This window comes from Rhamphochromis longiceps, linkage group LG7 (assembly GCF_057381845.1).
Source record: "Rhamphochromis longiceps isolate RC_006_pf linkage group LG7, R_longiceps_female_GT1.1, whole genome shotgun sequence".
Lineage (NCBI taxonomy): Eukaryota > Metazoa > Chordata > Actinopteri > Cichliformes > Cichlidae > Rhamphochromis > Rhamphochromis longiceps.
The window spans coordinates 68,940,126-68,953,465 of record NC_140563.1 but is presented as its reverse complement, the minus strand read 5'-3'; the positions used below and the strand labels follow the sequence as shown (position 1 = coordinate 68,953,465).

The following is a 13,340-nucleotide window of genomic DNA, read 5'->3' as shown; positions in this document are numbered from 1 at the left end:
TCACGTTATAACGTGAAAGGTTTATTGTTCTAACAAGATACTTTTCCTGTTTGTACAATATACTTTTCACGTTTGAACAACATAATATCACGTTATTACAATATACATAATTATCACGTTCGTACAATATAAATATTATATTGTACGAACGTGATAATTATATTGTTTGAACAATAAAATTTTCACGTTATAACATATATTTTATTGTTCGAGCATGATATATTGCCGTAAAGATACGGAAGTGTAAAACATAGTGAAGTGGGTGACAGTGCAGATCAGAGTGCGAGAAAATGGCTCGTTTATTGGAATTAATTAAGTTCTATTTTATGCTTGGATTGAGGCATGGGGAGATTTTGCTGTTATTGAGCAGTTTGGACAGTATTGTGATAAGCATGCGGACACTTAGAAGAAACCTAAAACGCATGGGACTGTACAGGAGAAAGAATGAGTCCGATCCGATTGAGGTGGCACGATTTCTTATTGATCAACTGGAGGGACATGGGAGGCTCCATGGATACAAACTACATCACCTGAACTGCATTCAGGCAGGTTATGTTGTCACGCAGAGTACTGTGAGACATTTACTGAAATATCTTGACCCTTACGGTGTTGAGCAACGACGCAGAAATCGCCTAATGCGACGCACGTATGTAAATCCTGGACCAAATTTCATGTGGCATGTTGACTCCTATGACAAACTGAAGCCTTTTGGAATCTGTATAAATGGAGCTATTGATGGGTTTTCGAGAGTTATGATTTGGCTTCATGCCTATTCAACAAACAATGATCCCAAAGTCATTGCTGGCTATTTCATAGCAGAAGTTGAAAAGAGGATGGGAACACCTGCTAGGATTCGCTCTGATTTGGGAACAGAAAATGTCATAATGGCCGAGATGCAACGATTCTTGCGCTGGACTATGGATCCGAACGTCAGAAACTGTTTTATTACTGGATCCAGCAATCACAATCAGCGTATTGAAGGCTGGTGGGCCTTTCTGAGACGACATCATGCTCAGCACTGGATAAATCGTCTCCAGGAACTAAAAGACCATGACTGCTTTTCTGGATGTTTTTTGGACAAGCAGCTCATATTGTTTACGTGCCTGAACGTCATCGAGGTATGTAACCATGTTTATATTCTTTTAATGAGTCATTGTGTGTGTGTGTGTGTGTGTGTGTGTGTGTGTGTGTGTGTGTGTGTGTGTGTGTGTGTGTGTGTGTGTGTGTGTGTGTGTGTGTTAGAGAGAAAGAGAGACACGGAGAGAGAATAAAAAGTTTGCTTTAACACCTACCATGCACCATCCCTATTATCACTCCGTTGAGGATATGAAAAAAAATGCATATTTCACTGGCCAGAAACATAAAATCGCACTGTCTAAAACAATTCACGTTTAATAATTACTTAAAATTTTCCAAAGTATCACGTGTCTACCACTGTTATTCTTGTTGTTGAGTATTTTTGATAAACTCTGTTTTTCCGACTGTCATTGTGTGGTGCTTTTGATTGATTGATTGATTGATTGATTGATTGATTGATCGTACTTTATTCATCCCGAGGGAAATTGGGTTAAGGCTGCCAGCCGTGCCAGCGCCGTTTTGGGTAACATGTTGAGCCAAGAGAAATGTGTTCTTTTACTGATATGAGATTTTTTAATTTTTAATATTTAATAGGAAGAGCTGCAGCAAGTTGCACATATGTGGAACACCCACATAATACGCAGAAGCAGAAATGCAGTTGCTCCAAGTGGACGTCCGATTCTCATGTACACCATCCCTCATCTCATTGGAGGACAGGATCATCTGAAAGAGGTTTCTTGGGAGGCAGTGGATGCTTGTAAGCAAGAATGTCAACAGAGAGGACCTTATACCTGTGATGAAACCGTTTTCAGCTTGTGTTGCCTTATAATGTCAGAGAACTTCTTACTTCCACCAAGCACAGCAGATGAATCCATTGAACTGTATCTCTTCCTGAGAGCCTATATACTGAAGGACTTATAAACCTAAATATAATTGGGCTTTGGGAATTTTTACGCATATATTTTTGGGTACAATGTTTTATTTGTGCAATAAACAATAGAAAAGACAATCATTATTATTTTGTTTGGATTTTCGGTTCAAGATAGTAGCAAGCAAGCATGTCTAAATATATTTAACCAAATCTGCGTACTCCAACCTTTTGGCATTTCCAATTATTTTTTAACGGAATTTCTATTATATCTGATTTCTGTTTTAAGACTGTCAAAAAAACATTTTTTAAACTGCTGATCCTATACATTATCATTCATGAAATATTGTTTTCAATTTTACTGAACACATTGTGCAACTGCTATTCATCCACGAACAGTTTCTTGTAAACTGGTAAATGTACAAATTCTGCATTATTTAATAATTAACAAATAGTGTTAGATGTTAACCTCCCTTTTATTTGTGTTCAAGGAGAAGAAAACACGGACTCTTGATAAACACTACAAAACTTAACTTATGTGCCAATTTTCTGTCTTTTATTCCAGTCAACTATTGCATCAAACACATTGCCTTCCAAAGTTATTCCCTTAAAATATGTTCTGAACAAATGACTGGTGGAAAGGTAAAAAAAATATACTTGAAAATAATTAATATTAAGTCTTTTGAATTATTACTAAACAAAACATCCCCTCTAGCAGACATCTTGTATCCTACAAAACTGCACCACAGACCTGTGGAAAAGGACCTTGACACATGATAAGAACTAATAATAAGCATAGTTCACCACTTGCTGCTAACCATATGAACTTATTAAACATAATTAGTTAACATTTAAACTAGTAAAACTTTTAAGTATGAAAATTTAAACTGAAATTTACATTTTTCATGGTGGAAACAAATTGATGTTATCCACAATTTTTGAAAATAAATTCAAATATGAAATAAAACACTTCCCTGAAATTTAAGCTCTTTCTTTTTTTATACAATGATGTGTTCCCTGTTTGTGGGTTTAACAAACTTTAGAGCTTCATAGCCAGTCATTGTTAGTGCAAACCTTTCATTCTTTGGTTTAAACATGATGGACTTTAATCAAGCTATGCTGAACTCATAAGAGCTTTTAGCAGCCAAAACATTGTCCAGTTCATTTCGTAGTTCTGGGTAGGACGTGTATGTCCATGGTAGTTCCAGAAGAGGGCCGCATGTGTGTGCCACAGGTCGTCGTGCCAGTCCATCCACAGGCGTGAACAGTACCTCAACCTTGTCAACACAGATGACATCTGACCCAGTAAGAAACCTGAACATCCTTCTGAGCCCTGTATCGTCAAGTCCTCTGATGTACTGGTGCAGAAATCTGAAGCTCTGCTTCTCTGCTTGAGTGGTGGGAGAGGCAGTAAGCAACTTCAAAAGCTTTCTCGTTGTTGGCTTTTTATCCTCATACATTTGTAGGACATCTTGTGGGCTTTGAAAAGCTTCTTTTAGGAAGTAGCTTGCAACTAAGGACATTTTCTCTGCGGCATATGCTGGTTTTTGGATTAATTGTTTGTGTGCGACTTTCAGAAGAAGGCCTTTTAAGTTCTCTTTGGTTGGAAGCACTGATACATCCAGGCGATCCATGAGATCCAGCACTTCATCCCTGTCTTCATCTGAAAGCTCTTCTTTTAGTGCCCTTGTTATCAGATCCCTATCTGATTGACTTAGGTAAAAGAGAAGACTTTCAAACAGCAGATCATCTGATACTTGATTCTCACCAAAGATGAGTGCCACTGTGAAAACAGGAGCAAGGCGACAAGGGAAATATCCATGGTCTTGAAATCCCTTCAGTAAAATTCTACCCATGGATTTCCACTCTTCTTCCTGCCATTTAGGAGACAGTGATGGCACTCTGAACTCCTCTCCTTCAGCTGTGTTGTCCACAAACTCTGACCAAAATGCAGCATACACATCTCTTGATACGCCATCTGCGTCAGCTCCTTTTTCATCAATGTAGGTGTATTTTAGAGGGTGTATGAGGAGTGTTGGATCTTTGAACTGGCTGATCATCTCCTCCAGAATAGTAACCCTGTGAAGTTTGATGGTAACACAGACAACATCATATGATCCTGCAGAGCTTATTGCTTCATTGCTTATAGATGTTTCTGGACTACTGACTGCTGTGTTTGTTGGAGGAAGTGTAATGGATGTGATGACCAGATCATCTTCCTCAAACTGCAGGAATGGTTCATCTATTACAGTGTCATCAAGTTGACAAGGCAGAGGCTCTCCAAGGTAGGGTCCAATCATTACCTCAGATGTGTCTAATAATACATCTTCATCAGCATTCCTAGATTCTGATGATGAGATCACAACAGTGTGAGAAGCTTCTTCATCTCCTTGATGTGAGTCAGTCAGTTGTGTAACATTGTTTACATGTGTTTTCCCTCTATCATAAACTTCTTCATCATCTTCATCATTGGAAAATCTTCTTGTGCACAAGTAAAATCTCAACATTCCCATTTTAAGTGCTGAATAGAGTTCTCCAACTGTGACATCTTCATCAAATACGGCCTCTTCCTGATAGTCTAATATGTCATGACTGAACACTTCCCATCTTCCAAATTTGCTTTTTCCACTTGGAAAGAAAAGATCTTTAGCATACTGTAATATGTCAGCTTTTCTGGAGTCTTTGGGCACATCAAAGGTCCTTGTTCCTCCTCCTCTGCGCTTTCTCACTTGCTTACCTTCATGGATCCACCCTAACTCAATTTTTCGTGTCTTTTTCTCAGCCCATTTGTTGTTTTTTGCATATGTTCTTTTTCTCTTAGAAACAAATGCCTCCTCATGATCAGGTTTCTTCTCATTTTCATTGATTCCCATCTTTTCCTTCAATTTTTCCAAGCAGAACCGTCTGGCAGCTATCCGGTCACCATATGTTGGGATGTAATCAGACAGGGTCTTGTCATCCATGAAATCAATCACTGTGGCATCAATCTGTAATAACAGGGATATTTATTACTATACAGAAGTACAAGGTATACCTGCTGCCACACCACATGAGGTACCTCACTAAAAAAATGTATGTACATTTCACATGTGTTTTGATAATTGTCTGTTATTATTTTAGTGGCAGCCATCAATATTTAGCATTTATTCTTTTCCTCTCTCTATGGCAGCAACATTAATGAGATTCTCTAACATGTTATTAATAGAAATATTACAGTATATACAACGCCCACCTTTGAAAAAGTAAATTAGTATTCACGTATCTTTCAGTTGCACAGTGCACAAAGGGTTGAACTCACTGTTTTTTTTTAATTGAAGACAAATATCAATATAAACACAGTTTAATTCATTTGTTTTTAGATAAACAAGGAAACATTGTGCATCACATAATATAGCGATATATTTAAGAAACCTGGAATCTGCATACGGGTTAAGTAGTAACATGTGGTCATACAACGACCCAGTTTTATACAGCGGGTTAATTTGTTTTACATTCTCCATTCCATATTAAAGATCCACACCAATGCAGCCTACCGTTACGTCCTTACGCAGTCAAAGCGAGAGAAGCGAAAACCGCTGTGGTTGCTAACTTAGCAATATGTCACATTTTTAGACGCTGTAACTTCGTAAAAAGCGAGTTTTACAAGTTTCCCCCTCAAGAGTGCACTTACGTGTTCTTGTAGCATTCGTAAGAGACAGTCCTCAGGTACACCACGATTCCGAAGAAATCTCAGAAGTGGGCTATCAGTGTTTGTGTCCATGTTGAAAGCAGGGCATTCAAAGTTAAGTGCCAGTTCTGACGAGCGTGCACTCTCCACAACTACCATGGATTTGGGTTTCCGAATGCAACACGTTTTACGTTCTTACAATAAAAAATGTTATTGTAATGGTATTTTTTTTTTACGTTTGTACAATATATGATCACGTTCGTACAATATAATATTTATATTGTACGAACGTGATAATTATGTATATTGTAATAACGTGATATTATGTTGTTCAAACGTGAAAAGTATATTGTACAAACATGATAGTATATTGTACAAACAGGAAAAGTATCTTGTTAGAACAATAAACCTTTCACGTTATAACGTGATACACTTGTATTTTTCTTTTGCCTGGGTGGCAGCTCTACGCTTCCGTAATATATATATATATATATATGTATATATATATATATATATATATATATATATATATATATATATATGTGTGTGTGTGTGTGTATATATATATATATATATATATATATATATATATATATATATATATATATATATATATATATATATATATATATATATTAGTTTTTTTGTTTTTTTTTTATCAACAAAAGCAAACATAAGGTGTGGCATGACAGGACAGAATCATTTCTGAAAGTAAATACGAAAAAAAACCCAAACTTTTTTATACACAAGCTACAATGTCAATAATCCCACTTGATCTGTTTTCATTTCATTCTCCAAAACCAAATTGGAATCAATGCTGAGTCAGCAGCTATGGTCATTTTTGTGCACTCTAGTGTTGCAAAAACTGGCATACTACTGAAACCATATGTGGGATTATTGACCTTTCTTGCCTTATCTGTTTGGAAAAATATTTAAACATTTTCCTTATTTACCATGGGTGAATACATTCCTCAGTAGAAAAAATGCACTGGTGGCGAATGGGGACCCAACCAAGATGGCGGCCCGCTATTGATTTTTTTCTTACTTTCAACCTTTATTGAGGCATATCAATGTTACAGCCAGTGCCAATGCACGTCGCCTCTACGTCTCTACAAAACACGGAAAGTACCCAAAAATTAGGGACAGCTAACTAGCCTACCATATGCGGCACAGTGCACTTAAGTCTGGTCTTTTACCTGTGAAAATAGGCCGAGCAGCCGGTGAAGAACCGCTCTTAGCAGTCAACAGACACACCGGACTAATGGCGACCGCACTTCCTGCGCAGAAGCCAATGGGGTTGAACTTCACCCCATAACGTTACGAAAATTTAGAAGCGTTTCTTAACAATTACTAACATAAAATGCTTCCCTTCAAAAAATAAATTTCACATTTCAAAAATAAAATCACAGTGAACACAACTTAGCTTGGCTAGCTACGTTAGCATAGTAGTTTGCGCCGGGGCTAACAACGTCCGCTATCTTTTAAAAATTATAAGACAATTACAGTGGTCTGCATTAGAGTAACGTCAGTGTTAAATTTTCCAAAAAGAGCCCAACAATTTATGCTATCGCGGAATTAGCTGCTGTGTGTATATTAAAACACACAAACGCGGGGGCAAGCTAAGATGTATGTTATGTATGTTACGTCGTTGTTTTAAAGTAAACTAACAAAATCCAGAGCGACTGCAGATATGTGTAATTTCGCATAAAATTACTCACCGTTCGCGATGAACACAGCTCTTGATAAACCTTGAACACGTGCTGTTGAATATGTCCGCTTGTGTAGAAGAAGGGAACTGTGAGCTGTTTACACGTCATCAAGTTGTATTTTACATCGACAGAACTTAAAATTATATTGTTTTTTGATTAAAAGAAGATTTTAAATTCAGACAAATCACGATTATATATTGAGTAAAGAGGCATAATTTATGTGTCACCCGAACTCAATAAAATAAAAATTTTAATTAGGAAGTCTAACAGTATTTATGAACTTGATTTTTCATTTCACAACAACATATATATGTAAGTAATGACTAAAGATCCCATTAATTACTTTTTAGAGTGACAGCCAATCACCTTCTCAGCAGAGCGCACAACACGCTGCAGTCTCTGTTTGTCCCTGATAGTGGCTCCAGCGTACCACACGGTGATGGAGGAGGTGAGGATGGACTCGATGATTGCGGTGTAGAACTGCATCATCGTCCGTGTTGGCAGGTTGAATTTCTTCAGCTGCCTCAGGAAGTACATCCTCTGCTGGGCTTTCTTGATGACGGAGGTGATGGTGGGCTCCCACTTCAGGTCCTGAGTGATGGTGGTACCCAGGAAGCGGAATGAGTCCACAGAGGTGATGGGGGTGTCAGTCAGGATGATGGGGGGGAGTGGAGCTGTGTGCTTCCTGAAGTCCACAATAATCTCCACTGTCTTCTGGGCATTCAGCACCAGGTTGTTGTGGCTGCACCAGGACACCAGACGTTCAAAAGCAGAGCAGGAAACTGTTTTCTTTGTGAAAGTGGTCGCTGAGGAGTCCATGTGCGCTCAACGTGAGGTTCAGAGATTCAGCAATCCTAGTCATTATAATTTGAATGTGACTCATTGAGGGCTGAATAAAAACATTTTGTTCCCTGGCACATGTCTCTTCAGCTGAACAAGGAAATAATGACGACATTCAAGGATGTTCACAGAACGATTGAGAAGATGAAGGATAATGTCCAGCAAATTCAAATTCAAATTCAAATTTTATTTGTCACGTACACAGTCATACACAGTACGATATGTAGTGAAATGCTTGGACAACTGCTCGTGACCTAAAGAGAACAAAAAAGGAAAAGGCTATGAATAAGATAGGAAATAAATATGAAAAATTAAAAAGGGTAAATTTAACTAGGAAGGAATAAAATATAAATTAAGGTTAAAAATGAAATAACTGTACAACACAAATTAGAATGAAGGGTAAATTTAACTGGGAGAATAAGATAAAATATATAAATTAAAGTTGAAAATAAAATAACTGTACAACAAAATACACAATATAGAACTATATAAGAATGTATGAAGAAATATAAATAAATATATGCACAATAACAGCAGCATATACACAATAACAGCAGCGTGATTTAAGTAATGAAGTGAAAACAATGTCCAGAATGTCCAGTGTGTGTGTAAGAACTGTATGTGTGGGTCAGTACTGTGTGGTGGTGTGATTGAGAGACCGTATCGCCTGCGGGAAGAAGCTCCTCCTCAGTCTCTCTGTGTTGGTCTTCAGGGAGCGGAATCGCTTTCCTGACCTCAGCAGAGAGAACAGTCTGTTGTTGGGATGGCTGAGGTCCTTCACGATCTTCCTGGCCTTGGTCCAGCACCGCCTGCTGTAGATTGAGTGCAGGTCAGGGAGCTCGGAGCGGATGGTGCGCTCAGCTGACCGCACAACCCTCTGTAGAGCTCGTCTGTCCTGCATGGTGCTGTTCCCGAACCAGGTTAAGATGTTTCCCGCCAGGATGCTCTCTATGGTGCAGGAGTAAAAGTTCCTGAGCACCTTGGAGGGCAGTTGGAAGTCTCTCAAGCGTCTGAGGTGGTAGAGACGCTGACGGGCCTTTTTCACCACGGTGTTGATGTGACAGGACCATGACAGGTCCTGCGTGATGTGAACTCCGAGGTATTTGAAGCTGTCCACTCTCTCCACTGGGCACTCGTTGATGACGGGGGTCTGGTAGTTCCTCTCCTGCTTAGTGCTGAAGTCCACTATCAGCTCCTTTGTCTTACTGACGTTTAGAAGGAGGTTGTTCCTCTGGCACCAGTTCTCCAGATTCCTAATCTCCTTCAGGTAGGCCGTCTCGTTGTTATCAGAGATCAGGCCCACCACGACGGTGTCGTCAGCAAACTTGATGATGGTGGTGGAGCTGGTAGTGGCCACACAGTCATATGTGTACAAAGAGTACAGCAGGGGGCTCAGAACACACCCCTGGGGGGCTCCAGTGCTGAGAGTGGTGGAGGCTGAGACATGTCCGCCCATCCTTACTGCCTGTGGTCTGCCAGTTAGGAAGTTGGAGATCCAGGCTCCCCTCGTCGTGAAAAGACTTGAAGCTCTGTGGAAACTGGTGTTTTTCCTCGACCAGAGGAAGGAAGTTCAGCTGTCTGATGTGAAAAAAGCTCTGGAGAATTTCCTAGAGACTTTGCAGAAAGCTGAACTACTGAACATCAAATTCACAGAGGCTCACAAGATGAATCAGATGTGGAAGAGTTTGAAAATCTGAACAAGAGCCTCACTGATGACTACATATCGCTGTCTGGGGCTCTACACATCGATCGGGAGATGAAGCTGGATAAACGAGAAAAAAATGTCCAAGCTGGAGGCAAAATTAGCAGAGCAGGAGGAGACACTGGAGGAGACACAGAAAGGAGTGGCATCAAATTCAGCCCAAGAAAATAACACGTTCTACTGTGTCCTGCAATGAAGATCAGACCACACATTATAGGAAACTTTGTTAAACCTCTGAAATCACAAAGTTTAAAATATTTGAGATTATTATAATTAACTAGCTCATGATGTGCTTCATTCTTCAACTTGATTTATATGTGATGTGTAAAAGTATAAAAGTCCTACGAATGTATTATTCTTGATCTTTGTGGTGTTTTCACTGTGAATTTTAATTCCAGAAAAGAAGAAGAAAACAGAAACGCAGGAAAGGTTTTTCATCCGGCTCAGTGTTTCTCTGCAACAGCTGAACACTCGATCCGACTAGTTTGGCGTTTCAGCTCACCGATGCGACAGAAACATTAGTGGGAGATATTTCTTGGCAACTTTTAAAAGATTTGTCCAACTTATTCCAACGTAAACCCTGTCCGTGAAGCCAGGGGACATTTCATGGGCTTATGCGATTGGACGAGAGGGTGTAGTGCTACGTTATTAGCCAATGACTTGTCACGGTCCGGGGCAGCGGCCGTGTGAAGAGTGGAAAGGAGGACTCAAATTCAGCACTTACTCAGATGTGAAGGCGATTTATTGACAATATCAAACATAAAGTGGAGATGGCAAAACAGAACTAAGGATGAACTAAACTGGGTGAAACTACACAAAGGAGTGGCAAACCTGAACATGAAGGGAGAACAGCAGGGAGAGCACGCAGGGGATTTCACAGGGTATGAACACAGACGACGCGACGAGGAGCAGAGGAAAACACACACTATAAGTACACAAAGAGACACTGGGAAATCACACACAGGTGGGAGACACAGCTGGACCTGATTAACCTGACGAGACAGGGGAACACTAACACCAGGGACCAACAGAGGGAGCACAAACCCAAAACCCAGTATCTAAAATCCCAAAACACAAACCATCCCAAAACAGCCCAAGAATAATAAAGAGAATAATAACAATAAAGAACATAAACACAAAGTCACTGAGTCATGGCCGCAGGACCATGACATGACTGTTGATCACCACGCTGCATCCTCAGACTGCACAGTTTGAAGCAGATCAGATGAACGATTGTTAAATTAGATGAAAACCACACAGACACACATAGGCTCCTTGATTTATTAGAGATTCATTTAGCACTAGGACAAGAGGACACAAATTACATAACAATGTGAAAGAGAATAAATATGTGTGCACTCATTTCAGCAAGGAATAATTTCATTGTTTCACAAAACTTTATTAAAATTGTTTGTTTTTGAATCCCTCTCAAATCTATTTAATCGTGAAAAAAAGTAGTATTTCTTTTACAAAAGAATTTCTCGAGAATGAAAGTTACCTTCACAGCTTCCCAGTCAAGAAGACCTTCCAGGAGGAATGAAGGCCCATGAGGATTAAATAGGGATTATTATTGATCACAAATCATGCAAAGCGACTGGCCAAACTAGTAGAGCCGAAAACCCATCGGTGAAACAGTTCTGACGACAGAAACAGGGCTGATGGTCCTAATGACGGGCATCGGGGGCATGTTATTGGAGACAAGAACGCGAACTGTTGTAGTTTTGCAGAAAGGCTGGGCCAGAACAGGCGTCGAAGCCCGCATGGGTGCCATGATGTAGGCGGCAGGCACGGGAGGAGAGGGGATAGGCGGTGCTGCTGGGGAAAACGTAGGACATGGGGGGTTAGGCAGCGGTGTGTAGGGGCGCCCTAAAACAGTTTCATACACCTTGTGCAGTATGTCGCTCTGCTCAACCTGCAGAGCTCCAGAAAGCATCTGGAAGTTCTCAGTGAGTCTTTGGTTCACCTCGCTGAACTTTGCTCCAATGCTGCCTGACATCATGAACTGCTTAAGCCGATTATTTTTTGAGAATTTTGACACCAGTTTCTCAGCATGTTTCAAGATGGTGTGGAGTTCCTTCAGCGCTTTCTCCACAGCGCCAGAGTTTCTGCCTGATCCCCTTTCTTTGACGGTTAAAACCAGTCCCTCCAAAGCTCTGACCCTGTCAGCAATCCGCCTGCAGCGTTCGTCATTGTCCTTCATATTGTCATACATCTCGATGATGGTTGGGCAGAGGCCGAAAAGTTCGGAGACCAGCTTATCCATGGTGAACTGTAAGGAAAGAAAGGTAACAGAACTGTAACGGTGCCATGGAGAAGTAAACTTAACTAGACTGAATTCAAATCAAAATCAAATCGAAATTTATTTATATAGCACATATTAAAACAACAGTGTTGACCATAGTGCTTCACAGTCAGTATAAGCATGAGACAATTAAAACAAACAATAAAACAGGACAACAAACAATAGGTAACAACACAACAAGCTAGACCAACTAGTTAGAATCAAAAGCCAAAGTAAAAAGATAAGTTTTAAGACGTGATTTAAAAGACTGGATCGACTCGGCAGTACGAACATGAACAGGGAGGTTATTCCAGAGTCTGGGTGCCACGGATGCAAAGGCCCGGTCACCTCTCGACTTCATTCGAGACCTAGGTTGTGCTAGGAGCCTGTGATTGGACGATCTGCTCTGTTGGGATTGTATGAGTGGAGTAGTTCAGATAGCTGGGCGCTAAATTATTCAGAATATTAAAAGTGAACAAAAGAATTTTAAAATCTTTGCGATATTTAACAGGGAGCCAATGTAATTTGGCTAACATTGGAGTTATGTGTTCATGAATTCTTGTACCTGTTAAAAGACGCGCAGCTGCATTTTGAATTAACTGAAGCCGGCAAAGAGAGGAGTGTTGGAGGCCCGAGTAGAGGGAGTTACAGTAGTCCGATCTGGATGTAATAAATGCGTGGACAAGCTTTTCAAGATCTTTTAAAGGAAGGAACGGCTTTGCTTTGGATATCTGACGCAACTGGTAAAAGCTGTTTTTTACCACAGTGGAGACCTGTTTCTCAAGTTTAAAAGAGCCCTCCAGGAACACTCACAGGTTTCTTACAGTGGGCGAGAGATGGCTAGCGAGAGGGCCTAGGGCATCAGCTAACTGGTTTAGCGGAGTGTGACTACCAAAGACTATGATTTCGGTCTCGTTCAATGTAGGTCAAAATGTATTAAAGTTAGTGAAGGGCAGGATTTAGCCTCTGGCTGCTGAATACAACACGTTTCAACTCTAAATTCCCATTTGAAGAAAACACTTTCAAAGCATAGTTAAAAATATTAAACTGCTGCTGGTTTTAACAAAGATGACTCCAGGGTAAAATCTCCCATCGTACAGGAGCAGAGGAGTAAAGAGTTTGGGTATTTACCAGTCAGTGGAGGTCACAAGTGTTGCTGCTCAGGTGTTGAGGAAAATGAATGTCAATTTCATTCT

The 13,340-nt window shown here is 40.1% G+C and overlaps 2 protein-coding genes across 3 annotated transcripts; both read right to left on the bottom strand.

The window, feature by feature from the left end:
* Positions 1-2,591: 2,591 nt before the first annotated feature.
* LOC146666890 (uncharacterized) lies at positions 2,592-4,908 on the bottom strand. The gene has a single exon (XM_085411003.1). It carries the CDS (start codon positions 4,906-4,908, stop codon positions 3,055-3,057), a length of 1,854 nt encoding a protein of 617 aa, XP_085267129.1. The 3' UTR covers positions 2,592-3,054.
* Positions 4,909-11,124: 6,216 nt separating this feature from the next.
* Positions 11,125-12,830, bottom strand: LOC146666889 (mixed lineage kinase domain-like protein). Of its 2 annotated transcripts, none has more exons than XM_085411449.1 (2): positions 12,710-12,830; positions 11,125-12,132 (listed from the first exon to the last, which is right to left on the bottom strand). In XM_085411449.1, the coding sequence occupies exon 2, from the start codon at positions 12,124-12,126 to the stop codon at positions 11,467-11,469; it is 660 nt and encodes a 219-aa protein (XP_085267575.1). In that variant the 5' UTR covers positions 12,127-12,132; positions 12,710-12,830; the 3' UTR covers positions 11,125-11,466. The 2 variants fall into 2 exon arrangements, with proteins under 2 accessions (XP_085267575.1, XP_085267576.1); XM_085411450.1 differs by lacking the exon at positions 12,710-12,830 and adding an exon at positions 12,437-12,696.
* Between the last annotated feature and the right edge of the window lie 510 nt (positions 12,831-13,340).